Source organism: Quercus robur, chromosome 3 (assembly GCF_932294415.1).
Source record: "Quercus robur chromosome 3, dhQueRobu3.1, whole genome shotgun sequence".
In the NCBI taxonomy this organism is placed as follows: Eukaryota; Viridiplantae; Streptophyta; class Magnoliopsida; order Fagales; family Fagaceae; genus Quercus; species Quercus robur.
Genome location: NC_065536.1, coordinates 19,901,560 through 19,915,417, shown reverse-complemented (window position 1 = coordinate 19,915,417; position 13,858 = coordinate 19,901,560). Strand labels below are relative to the sequence as shown.

At 32.6% G+C, this 13,858-nt stretch overlaps 1 protein-coding gene across 1 annotated transcript in view; it reads right to left on the bottom strand.

The window, feature by feature from the left end:
* LOC126717439 (chitinase-like protein 2) overlaps positions 1-6,538 on the bottom strand; it is a 60,699-nt gene extending 54,161 nt beyond the window's left edge. Inside the window, exons 1-3 of the mRNA XM_050419184.1 lie at positions 6,040-6,538; positions 5,068-5,230; positions 4,485-4,744 (exon numbers count right to left, since the gene is read on the bottom strand). Coding sequence (XP_050275141.1) covers positions 4,485-4,744; positions 5,068-5,230; positions 6,040-6,499 — 883 coding nt within the window. The 5' untranslated portion in view covers positions 6,500-6,538. The remainder of the gene's footprint in view (positions 1-4,484; positions 4,745-5,067; positions 5,231-6,039) is intronic.
* Between the last annotated feature and the right edge of the window lie 7,320 nt (positions 6,539-13,858).

Sequence of the window (13,858 nt, the reverse complement as noted above, 5' to 3'; positions counted from 1 at the left end):
TGTTGTTTTCCTCCATTTTTCTTGCAAGGATTCTCTCTCCCTAAGCTGGTATGTCCACATTACCCTGTCTTTTTCATTTATTTTCTGTTTTACATACATTTTTTCATGCATTGAAGTGTTATTTTCGAACTTAGCATATTTTGGGGTTTTTGATGATGCAAACCATATTTTGTGAAATTGAACATTAGGTTTTTGTTCTAGGATGTTATAATCATGATCCTTGTGGTTTAATTTGATAAATTTTGTGGTTTTTGAAAAATAAAAAATTCTAGGGCTTGTTTTGAATTCGAATTAGGGCTTTTTGTTCAAATTGGTTTAATTAATGAAATTGGCTTGTTGTATTGATGTAATTGGTCATTATTTTCTAAAATCTATCTTTTATGATGATCAATTCGTCAATTTATTACAAATTGATCAAGTGTTTTTTCAAAATTTTGGGGTTTTTGTTAAGAAACTCTATGCTCAAGCCAAATTTGTGAACTTGAACTAATTTTGAACTTAATTGCATTGCATTAGGTCATGCATCACTACATTTAATTTGTTCGTGCATCATATAGATTTTTGTTCTATATTTTTTTTTTGTGCTAACTTGCAGTCTGCCTTTGGTTTTTTGTTTTTTTTTTTTTTTTTTTTTTTTTTTTGCTTTGTGTCTTGGTCCTTATCCTAGCACTATGCCTAGGAAAACTAGAACCCATAGGACCCCCTCCACTTTCTCTGAGTCTCCCTCTAGGAGTGAGGTGTTTAGGAATGATAAAAGCAGAGAGGCCTTTGAGAAACTGAACAATAAGCATAAGATTTGGGCTGAGCATGCTGTGATTTTAGATGAGATTGATCCAGCCATTAGGGCTAACTTTGAGTCTAAAGGTTGGTTGTCCCTCTTAGAGATAGATCATTCACCCCCGATTGCCCTGATTAGAGAGTTCTCCTCGAATCTTTCTTGCCACGTCTATGATTCCAACACTCTTGTTAGGAGTTGGATACGAGGTGTTGAGTTCACCATTACTCCTCGGGTAGTGGCTGAAACTCTTGGGGTTCCAGTTGTTTAGGAGCCTGACTATCCCTATGATGAGTCTCCACCCTTAGATGTTTGTCATGTCATACATCACTGGGTCTTCTATCCAGTGGGGTTCTGATCCTCGGATCATGTCCGCTGAACTTACCGAGACTGCCTATTTTTTCTTTAGGATAGCGTGTCATTCTTTGTGGCCTATTTCTCAACTCCACACCATTCCTCTAGAGCGATGTGTGTTTTTGTATGCATTTGTTTATGGTGTGTCTATCAGTTTCCCTCATCTATTCCTTCATTCTTTAGGAGTTCTGCCGTAGGGCATGCGCTTATTCATCCTATTTTCATTCATAGGATTCTGCTATTTCTGGGTCTAGATGGTTTTCCTTCCGGTGAGCCTGTTCATGTTGTTGCTCCCATAGGTGCCACCTTTTTTCGGCAGAGGGCTGCTTACTTGAGAGTTGCTCCTTCGCGTCCTAGAGGTGTGTCATCTGGTGCTATTCCCCCTTCTCCCTCTTCTACAGGTGCTGATGCTGCTAAAACGTCTGGTGCTACTGCTGCTGATGCTGATACTGATGTTCCTCCACTGACTACTTCGGATGATTCAAACATTCGACGTACGTTGGATCATGACTGGACCTTTCAGGCGACTCATGGACAGATTTTGGTGGACATGCTCGATGAGATCCGTGCTTTGCACGCAGAGTTGGCATAGTTTAGACGATCTTCACCGTCACCTCCCTTTTGATGATGGATTTTAATTGTCCTTTGGCATTCCGTCACAAAAAGGGGGAGTACATATTTGAGCTTGTAGAGTTTTTGTCTTCAGGGAGAGAGTATTTTTTGCTGGATGAAACTTGTGAAGTTTAGATTGTATCTAGGTGCTTCACATTGTATTTTATCTTTTTAGCTCTTGCCATATTTTTGCTGGAATATTCATGTTAGGGGGAGTTACTTTTATTGCTTTATATGTTTCTTGTTTTCAACTGTTTATTGATTTATATTTATGAGTTATTCATTGATATATGTCTTTATTGTGTGTTGTTTAAAATCAAGAATTTAATTTGTTCACTTGTATTTTCCACACATGCGGTTATGCGTTTTGTTTAGTGTTTTAGGAAATATACAAGTTGATTCAATTGAGCTGTTGTCTACACTTGCAACTGATGGATAGTAGTTAGGATTGAATTTGTTTTATGAGCATTAATTATTTGTGTAAAGGGCTTTTATTTGTAAACTTTGAGTTTCTAGTTGTGTTTTGTCACGGATTACCAAAGGGGGAGTTTGTTAAGTTCTAAAGACTTAGGTTTTTATGTATTTAGAACTCTAGTGTGTATTGTTGGTAAACCATGATCAAAACAATGTGTTTAGGAGTGTTTAGTCTTGCTCAAAGTTGTATCTTTTATGTAAAGTTGGAATCGAGCTAATGCAGAAGTTATTGTACATTTCGGCCTGGCTCGATCGATCGAAGCTTAGGCTCAATCGATCGAAACTTAGGCTCGATCGATCGAATCTCGGGTAGAATGCGTTTTTCTGCAGATTTCCAACGCAGCCCTAGTTTGTTTAAAATGTTTAAGGTTTTCTAATTTGTCCTAAGTATAAAAGGCAAACCCTAGCCATGTTTTAGTGTTGCTTATATTGCTGTTTGTGTAAATCTCTTGTAAGATCTAGAGAAACTTTCCTTTACACAAACTTAGGGTTTTCAAGTAGGAGATTTTATCTACACCTTGATGATCAACTCAGTTGTTGCCATTGAAGCTTAAAGAAACACAAGTGGGTGTGCTTGTATCTGGTGGTGAATCCAAGAAAGAAGGAGTTCGTGGATTTGGAGCTTACATGTGGTCGTGTCAGTAAGTTCTACTGGTGGGTAGCAATAAGAAGTCGAGCATGGGGGCTTGTAAGTCTTATTGTATAAACTTCAATTCTTTCAAGATAGTGGATTCAAGTTTACCTTGAGAATAGTTAGGTCAAATCCTCCCCAGGTTTTAACCAGTTTGGTTTCCTAGGTGATCATATCTTTGTGTTATTTATTTTTCCGCTGCTTTGCATGATATGATAACATAGTATTTGTTAAATTGGACTAAATAACATCTTGGCTAATTACCTAGGTTAATCAAATTGTGTTTTTAAGGAGTCTAAAAACTATCACAAATCTTAGGTGGTAATATATTACTGGTTCTCATCTAGATATATCATTGACATAACTTTTTTACTTACCACTAACAGTTTGTTACCTAAGATTTGTCATGAAAATATTGTAGATATAAGATTGCATAAAGTTTTCTCAGACATTTTTTCGTTAGAAGAAAATATGTTGTGATTTTTGTGGTTAAAAATGAAAGAAGAAAATTTCATTCATAATTATTATATTTATCTTCTATTATATTATATTGTATGTTTTAAGGGCATACAAAATTGACATTTAATATTTAATCTATTCAAAATTAATTGATTTGTATACATATCATGTTTTCTAGAAACTATTATTATACTCTAACGTGTAATATTTAATTTATTTACCAAAAAAAATGGATTAAATTTTAAAGAAAATTAACTATGATTAATATACTTTGGGAAGTCATTAGACTTGACTTATTGAAAGAAAATATCTACTCTTAAATTATATGTAACTATCTAACTGACTCAATGAATTTATATATATATATATATATATATACAAGAACATAATGTATATAATAAATTATGTCAAATATATGGGTTAAGAATAAATTATACACAAACTGTGTGTGTATTATTTTGTGGATTTAAAAATTATTGATATTTTTAGGTTGAACCCCTAGAAAAAAAACTTGTCTTTTTTGGAAGTGAGATTCGAATCAAAGACATATAACACCGTAAAATATGCTATTACCATTAACCTATCACTTGAAACCCTCTAGTATGTTACAGTTAGAGCCCAACATAAATGCTCTTTTTTTGTACTTTTTGCTTGATATAAACAAAGGAAGCGAAAAAAAAGGGATACATTAGAAGATTTTACCAATAAAATACATATTATACAATCCATTCTAATATTCTACCAATAAAATACATATTATACAATCCACTCTAAAATAATTACTCAATAACAATAAACCAAAACAAAAATATCTCAAAGGTTAAGTAACACTAGCAAAAGGCAACTGCGAATCAATACAAACTTTTATTGTCTAAGCAAGTTTCGCTTCACACAAAAACATACAAGCAGATTATAAAAGCTCTTACTCCCTCTTCATGTTTGAACTTTTCCTTCGGTTACTTAATATATATATGTTTGTAGAACCATATTAATGCATTACCTTAGAAAAAAAGGATTAGTTAAAGAAAGCTCAAGGAGATGAGGAAGTGGTTGGATTGAAAGCAACTTGCTCAGCACAGCTGAGCACTTCATAAGGCCCTGCTTCTTCTCGACCAACTCCCATAAGATCAAGGTAATAGAGGTAATGGGATATGATGTTGTTCATAAACTCATTATCACCTTGACCGCAAACAAGATCTCCATAAAGCACATTTATGGTAGCTCCAAAACCAGAAACTTGCTTGGCGAGAGAGTCATTTTTAGTGGGTTTCCAGTAGCCAGTAAAGACATCATGTGCTGAAGGTAGATGCTCCATAATTGGTGTCATCCACCTCCAAATTGCAACTTGGAAGCTAAGGGTAGCATTTTGTTCAATATATTCAGGATGCTTCAACAAATCCACCTTTAAATCTTTACTGACTTCTCCATAATTGTAATTCCTATTGAAAGCAGCAATAAAGAAAGTTGTTTGGATTGTGGCGTGCAACAATGATTTGATCAATAAAAAAAATTTCTCCAATAGGAAAAAAAAGACACATACAAGTCTTAGGGTAATATAGAAATTTGGTTGCACATGTTTTTTCAATAATCAGTTACTTAGATTTCGTTTGAAGAATGCATGACTCATGTACTCTTGTTTGAATTATACTAGAAAGGAACTCACTTTGATGTTTTGTTAACAACTTAAGACGGCAAAATAATTCAAATGCATATAATATAAAGAATGTAATATTCTTGTTAGTGTAATAGAAAAGATACGTACCAATAAATAGGCAAAGCACCTCGGCCATAGTATGCAACTCCAGGAGCACATGGATAAATGTTTTTGTTGTGCTTATCACAATAATTGTTCGAGTTGGAATTCATTTGCTTATTATAGCATAAACCCCATTCCAATAGTTCCTTAGTGGCCACTTTATTTCCACCTGAAAAAAGTATCATTCAGTTTTACTTTGTATAGCGAGTGAGTAAGCAAAGGATCATTGACCATAACTTTATAAATTTAATTACACAACCAATCCTTCAATACGAAAAGCTCCGGAATCAAATTGTTCCAACTTCCAACTTAAATGTTTTTAAAAGAAAAGAATCTACTTAAACCACTCTACTCTTACTAGATTCACTTACAACCTAAATTTTCATTCATTTCTTCAGAAAATGTTAAGACTCAAAAAGAGACAACAACTAAATTAAGATTTTAATCATATATCTCATCTCAACATGACCCTAATAAACAATATAAATTGTTTACTTTTTCATCAGTTAAATGAGTAACATTCGTTTTCAGTTTAAATTTATTTTTATCAAATAAACGTATAACAAAGCCCAAATTATACCATGTGACATTAATTCTTAATAGTTTAGAAGGCAAAATGACAGAAAAGATTTAAAACATTAAAATCCATCCAATTGCATTAAATTAAAACTTGCTTGGTTTGGATATTTCAAACACAAAGTGGTTGTTTTTTAAATATCAAATACTCATAATATCTACCTTTAGGTAATCAAATACTTTATAGAGGTCCATAGGCCTAAAATGAACCAAGTCTTCAAATTTCAAACATAGCATAATGATCAAACCCCTACAAAATTCGTACCCTAACATATGAAATCAAAACCAGACTAGAAAGAAGTCCTTACTCTCTGTCTCCTCACACACGCACACATTCAACAAAACCAACGAGGCGAAAACCCAAATTAAAATTTCCCATGACAGAAACTGTTAAGTACTCACAGGAGGTTCTAGTGCCAACATGGGCAAGAAAGGCTGCGACTTCTTTGCTTCCAAAGAAGGTCGAGTTCATGTAGGTAGTACCAAAGCCATAGGGCTGGTAGTGAGCAGAGGCAGTGATAAAAGAGTGGTAGTCCCAAAAGCCCTTTGCATGGGCCTCAAGGGAGTCCCGGTTTGAGAACAAGTTCTCAAACTGGTCGCTTTGGAAGTAGTCAGTAACGGTCCCATCACAGCATGGTGATTTGAACGTGTGGCACCCAACACATGACGTTCTGGAATAATCTTTCTTTTTTGGGCATGGAGCACCAGGAGCAATATTACACCTAACACACGGAGCTCCACTTCTATCTTGAGCATGCGGTAGATCCGCAGCTGTAGAGTGGTCACAATTGACAAGCACTAATAATATCAATGCCTTTGTCAAGATTACAGAATACTTATACTCCATTTTTGCACGTAACATTAACAAAAAGGGTGGTGGAGTTTGGAGAGAGGTCTGTACCTTCCCATATTATATATACGGGTTGTGGAAGAAGGAAAGGTAAAGAAAGGATATATAGTCAAGTGCGCACAGCTGTGCAAGTCATCTTTCCTTCGCATCTTGTTATTGTGATGAAAGTTTGTGTGAACGTAGAATTATTCCTCCAAAAAGGAATAAATTAAAGTAAACACGTGAATTCTGCATTCTAAACTTTTATTAATTATCTACCAAAACACATGAATTAAATAATTAATTTAGGAAAAATGCCAACAAGGCCTTTGTTTTTCCTGGATGGGCAGGGAGAGTTTCTAATTTGGTGCTGGGTCAGTGCTAGGCTGTTGTTGGCCTTATCTAAACTGGATTGGCCTCACAATCTTAACCATACATGTTTATTTATTTATTTCTTTGAGAATTAACCATGTTTATTTTGAGTAGCTGCTTACCAAAGAACATTAATTTGTACACCCATAACTTTATAATTTAATGAAACTTATTTAAAAAAAAAAAAAAAAAAACCTACGCTAGACATAAAATTTTGTTTGTGTTCTTGAAGATGAACTGAGAAAGCAAATACCTCGGCCACAATGATGCATAAATAAACATCCAGGGAGTGCTCAAAAGCTTGTCAGGGGCGGCGTTACACACACCCCATGGGTTCAAATGAATCCCCGACTTGCCCTAAAACAAAATTATATACAAAATTTTAATTTTTTTTGTTTTTGTTTTGACCCCTCTAAAATAAAATTTTGAACACTTTGATCCTTATTTAAAAAAAAAAAAAATCAATTGAAATTAACTAAAATATGATTATTTTACTGCTATTTTTACAATATTTTCATAATAAAAGTTAAGTAATAAGTTGTAATTATCTTTTATCTAGACCTGTAACTAACATAACTTTTTTACCTATCATCTAGATTTTGTTGTGATATTTGTATGAAAATGTTGTGTCAATAACATTACTCTTAAAATATTTAATTTTATAAGAAATAAAAAAAAATTCAAAATTTTGCTCATTTGTTAAATTTTTTTTTGTTAAAAGCCTTCTTTCTTGGACTTTGGCTTACTTTGGGATTGACAATAGAATAAAGTTTTTTTTTTCCTTGCACTTTTCTTCTACATCTGTGGTTTACTAAATGTATGATTGGTTATTTGATTCTATTTGTTTATGTATTCAATAGTTGTTATTTTATTGATCTTTAAACTATTAATAATTTTTTTTAGACTATTGTAAAATATAGTTGTATTGTATACTAAATTGTATGGAAGTCGTGTATATAAAAAAAAAATCTAGTCATTTTATTTTTTACTTCCCTACCCAATTTTGACCCCCTAGAAAAAAATCTAGTCATTTTATTTTTTACTTCCCTATCCAATGCTAACCTCCTAGAAAAAAATTCTGGAGTCGCGACTGAGTGTGAGGAATGAAAATGGTATTGTTTTATATTCAACAGTCTAATATAATCATTGATTATTGATGAATTGCGAAAATATAGAAGCAGTGTTGACGATTACAAGTTTCTTTTTTCTACTACAATGATAATAATTTCTCTCAAAATATTTTTTTTTTCCCTTTTATGGGTCGGGGACTAAAAGGAGAGCAATCATGCATATTGTAGAGTCCCCACCTAAAACGCTATATGAGCATACCTTTTCTCCGTGTCCCTGAAGAGCACTATTTATTCAGCCACGTTTACTTCCAAAACATACAGATCGCTCTACAATGAACAGTACAATATGCTCACTACAATCTGATAGGCAATATCATTATATACTAATAACAAATCAAAGAAAATCAAATTTAAATATGCATTGAAAGCTTCTCCCACTTCAACAGGGATTTTTACCATATTTTCCTTTCGTTCTGTTTTACCATCAAACACAAACCATATCCACCAAAAATTTACACACAACATACACTCCGATTTCATCAACAGCGAAAGAAAGAGAAGTGGAAAAATAAAAGGTATAAAGAAAAGTAAGAAAGAAAGCGAAAAAGATACCTTTTCCTTTTTTTTTTAAATGGAGGACTCGGGGATTGTTGATCTATGTCTGCCAGTATAGTTCATTCACACTGGATTGATGCTGTGGGACACAAAGAGAAAGACCAATTTGAGCTTCCTTTAATTTAAAGAAAATAATTCTGTTTACACTTGACACGTGACATGATTTACAATTACCGGCATGCTCGTAATATCTACAGACAGAATTTTTTTTCACTATTTTTTTTCTTCTCACAATTGGTTCATGGTTTGTTGTGATCTAAGCATAATAAAAATTATAATTTTTTTTGAAGACTATGAAAATGATATTAGTGATATAGTAGGATAAAAATGATGTTGGTTTAGTCACAATATAAACCTTATTAACAATTATAAAAAATATTCTGTCATGCATTAATATTACTCCATAACACATTTATCAATAATACATGCATTTTTTTTTTTTTAAATCATAAACATCTATGTATTAAAAAGAAAAAAAAAATGGTACATGTATATTGTAAATAAATATCAGCCCATTTTCATACATGCGTAATATTTATATAAAAAAAAAATTCAAAATAAAACCAAAGAGCCAAAAAAATTTCATAATTTTCTTATAATAGTTTGTTTTGATTTGTGCATAATAAAAGAGTGGTAGACTGATGTTCTATTTTAACTTACTATGTTAGCAAATTCACTCATATATATATATATATATATATATATATATATCATAACGAACTGTTAAAGAAAAAAGTTGTGAAAATTTTTTGCCCCAAATTTCTATTTTGATTTATTTTGCTACGTTTGTCTTAGTGAGAATGCTATAATCATTTTTGTGATGTAGTCGATCTAAAATAAGATATCTATTCATTTTAATTTCGAAAAATTCATTTCTCCAGAGTTGATCGATTGTATCATCTATATATAATGCGTAACATACATATTATAGCAATATTCTATATGTGATACATGCATTAGAAAGAGAATCTAGACTTTTTATATAATCTAATCATTTTTCAAGGATCGAAGCAGGAGCTAATATCTTCATGGAAATACTCTTTTGTTAAACCAATACCACTTGTTACTAATGGGACCCCTAGGACTACATCTATGTTCAAGGTTCTCTTCAAGCAGTACTAGACTCAATATTTACTACCCTGCTCGCCCAGTTAGGTTCGCAATAGTATCATAATTTCATTTTAATATAATACGGAAGTTTTTTTATTTATTAAGTTTTTATTGATGTATAATGAAAGTGAAGTCAATGAAACTTCCTTCTTGTTTTTTATTTTTTTTTTACACACAATTCCAACAATGAATACACCGTACACGCTGAGTGTGTAAGGAAATCCAATAACAAATTTCTTTCTTTTATGTTTAGCTGGACCAAAATAATTGCATCTCTTTTAGTCAAATTCAGCTCAACTCATTGTGGGGTCTAAAGTGAATATTTTAAGTGGGTTTTTTTTTTGGTTATATTTAAACATTAGTTGCATAATATTTATATTTTGATTTGGAGTTGGAATAGAGGTCTGTACCTTCCCTGTATTATATACTGGGGACTTGGGTGATATAAGGTTTAGGAAAGAAAAGATAGTCAATAGTCATCAAAATTTCGAAGACTTGGGTCGGTCTTCGGTCAGAAAGTCTGCAGAATCTTTTGCTTTTTAAGCTGCCTCTTTACCTTTTTTTTTTTTTTTTTCGCTAAAGAGGTTTTTGATTCCTTTACTTCAAAAGAAATAAAGTTAAGGGTGAGTTTGGTTCAGCTTTTTGAAAAAGTACATAATAAAAAAGTGGAGTTTTGTAAAAATGCATAATAAAAAAGTGGAGTTTCAAAAAGCTGAGTGTTTGGTAGAAACTGTTAAAAAGTGCATAATGAAAAGCTGAGTGTTTGGCTAGCATTTATAAAAGTGGCTTTTTGAGGGGTAAATGACCAAAAAGGACAATGTATATATAAGGGAATTTATTTCATACATTTTTTTTTTGTGTGAGTTTGTTTCATACTTAAATCAATTACTTCATCATACTTAAATCAATTTTTCTCTTTCTAAAAAAATTATTTTTTTCTTACCAATATTAGCTATTAATAACCTACCACTTAAGATTTATTGTGAAAGTATTGTAAAAATATTGTGATAAAAATTGATACTAATTTTAATTTGAACGTACTATTAAAATTTTTTTTTCTCTTTTATCTTTCTAAAAAAATTATTTTTTCTCACAAGTGTTAGCTAATAATAACCTACTACTTAATATTTATTGTGAAAATATTGTGATAATATTTCCTTCTTTTTCATTTTTTTTTCTCCTCCACTCACTTACTGCATTTTCTTCTTCTTTTTTTCTTTTTTTTTTTTCCCTCTTTTTTTCTAGTCCACACACGTGCCCACTCTTTTCCTTTATTTCCTTCTTTCCTTTCTTTTTCCATATCACTTCTCCAAGTTCCAGAACGTCCCAGAGAGCTCTCCTTCTTCCTCTTTTTTTTTTTTTTTTTCTCTTAGCTCTTCGTCTGCATGATTCTTCCTCTTTTTTTTTTTTTTTTTCTTAGCTCTTCGTCTGCATGATTCTCATCAAACGAAGATAGAGGGGAAATCCAAAAGGGAGGAATGGGTCAGATCGGTGCTTGATCTCTGCCTTCACCGCTGCTTGTCTTCCTCTCAACCGTTGCTCGATCTCTTCCCCACTGCCAACGACATGTGGCGGAAATGGGTCAGCTCGGTTTTTTTTTGGTTATGATTTCATTATTGGGTTCCTTTGTAAAATTGTGTAAAATTGGTTTGATTTTGTTGATTTTGTGTTTGGATTATCAAATGTTGAAATGGGTTGTGGTGGTAGACCGGTGATTGTTGGGTGGTGCTCTGTTTGTATTTGGTTGATACTTTATTGACCGGTGTTGGTCTGTAACAGAGGAGCGGAGAAGAGAAAAGGGCAAAGTTTATTGGTGATGGGTATTTCGGTATTTTCAATATTGCAATGGTAATAATACAAAACGCGCAGAGCGCGTTTTCATTTATGGACCCTCAGGGGTCCATAAGCCATTCCGCATTTTCCCTCAGTTTTTTCTAAAAGTTCAAAACGCAACTTTTATAAAAAAGTTGCGTTTTGAGCTTACCAAACGCAAAACTGGGTTGAGCTTTTTTGAAAAAGCGCTTTTTGGGCTCCAAAAGCTGAACCAAACGGGCACTAGGTGGGGATGGCAGTTAGTTGTGTCGTAAAGTGTGTTACACACTCCTTTTCTTTTCTTTTTTTAGTATATATTTTTTATCCAAAAAAAGAAAAACAAAAAAACTGAAAATGTGACACACGGTGTGTAACTCTGCATTCTAAACTTTTTTTTTTTTTAATTTCTATTAAAAAAGAATAAGTTAACTAATTAATTTTCAGAGATTTTTTTGAAAAAAGATTTATAAAATCATTCACATGTATTAAATTGCTCAATTTATATAATTATTTAAATAAATTATGTTACCATTAAGTATCACATTACCAAAAATAAACATGAATAATTTTTTTAAGTTACTAGTTTGTAGCAAAAATGCAAAATTCTATGGTAATTATGACAAAAGGGAAAAATCCTTAAAAGATCTAAGGTATATATTTGGTATGATGGACAAAAAAACAAGAGGGAAGTGTATCAATTTGTGGGCCTAGAAAATAATGAAGAGGGCCAAAGTCTTTAAGATCAATTTTGAAGCTCAATTGGATAATCAGATGAGTTAAAAAAAGAGGGATGGTTTCCTCTAATGATAATAACATCAACATACAGGAACAAGTATAGCAGATTGGAAGAATGGTTGTAGATAAAGAGTTTGTCATTTTCATTTTTCACTTGAAGCTACAAAGCCAAGATGTAGTAATTGAAAGTTGAACCTTTCAAGCTAGGCTCTAGGAGCATGCTTAAGTCCATAAATGATCTTTGTGCAAAAGATAAACATAATTAGGAAAATAAGGATGTAAATAGCCTCGAGGTTGTGTCATGTAGACTTCTTCCTTCAAGACCCGTGAAGGAAAGGATTACTAACATCATGCGCTTCAAAGACCAACTGCAAGAGCAGGATTCAAACTCATTGTTATTGGTTTAGCAACTGGACTGAATATTTTATCATAATCAAGTCCATGTTGATGTAAATTATCCCTTGCAACTAGTCTGGCCTTGTAACGGGCAATGGAGCCATCATCGTACTATTTGAGCTTATATACCCATTTACAAGTGACAATATTCTGATCTAAAGGAATTGGAAGGTCTTAAGGGCGTTGAGAGGTGGAGGATGTGAGTGCAATTGTTCCCATGGAGATTTGAAGCCAAAAAGAGATGAGGGTAACATGTTTATGAGATAAAGGGGAGTAATGAAAGACCAATAATTGAGAGGTAATTGGACTTATGTAGTATATCTAGGCCTGTCTCAATAATATGCCTATGTTTTCTTTAAAAATTATCCTTTGTTGAGGAACATAAAGATAGGATAAAAGGACGTAAAATAGCATGAGTGAAGAAAATTATTGAATTTCTGATTTTGTATATTCTCCTCTACCATCAATCCCAAATCCCAATGGTATGTTTGTATGGAGAGATTTTAGGGAGGATGGAAAATTGAGAAGAGAAAGCATTTTTAGTGGGTTTTTGGTTGGGAGAGGAAAAAAAAGTTGTAGGTGTTAGAATAATGTGACCCAACATAATATATATGATACCTCTATTATTAACAAATAAATATTCAGTCTCTTGTGAAATTATGCAATATTTTTATAATGTAAGATATTGATATATTGAAATAGGTCTACTTGATTTAGTAGACTAAAATTATGAATGCATTCATTGTAGTCCTTGACTTGACCATATCCATCATGATGTAGCCTATTCTGATAGGTACATTGTTGGACCATGATGGGAGGTGCAAGTTAAAATTACTCAGACTATGGAAGACAATAAGGGCTAGTCTTTCGATGGTTAGTGCATAATAATCTCGGAAGTCCTTTCATAACGAGATTCATGCATGTTGAGTGTTGGCTTTAATAAATCTATCATGTCAATACCAGTAACTTGAACTCCTATTAAAGGTGTTGTCATTATAGTAGTTCTGGATATGAACGATAGATGAATCCATGTATTAGCATGGAGTTACAAAAGTAATAATACATTAATGAACTTCTTCATTAATGAATCTAATTAATAAAGTTGTTTATTAACAAATGTAACATTTCTGTTACATGAAGTGTTATTACGATAGGAATGATTTTATGGCTGGTCATGTCCTTTCTGAATATTATAAATATTGTCAAGGCCACACTTGCAAGGGGGTGTGAAAGAGAAAATAAAGCTCTTGTTAATCCTGACCAGCTGGGGAGAGCATCCTGA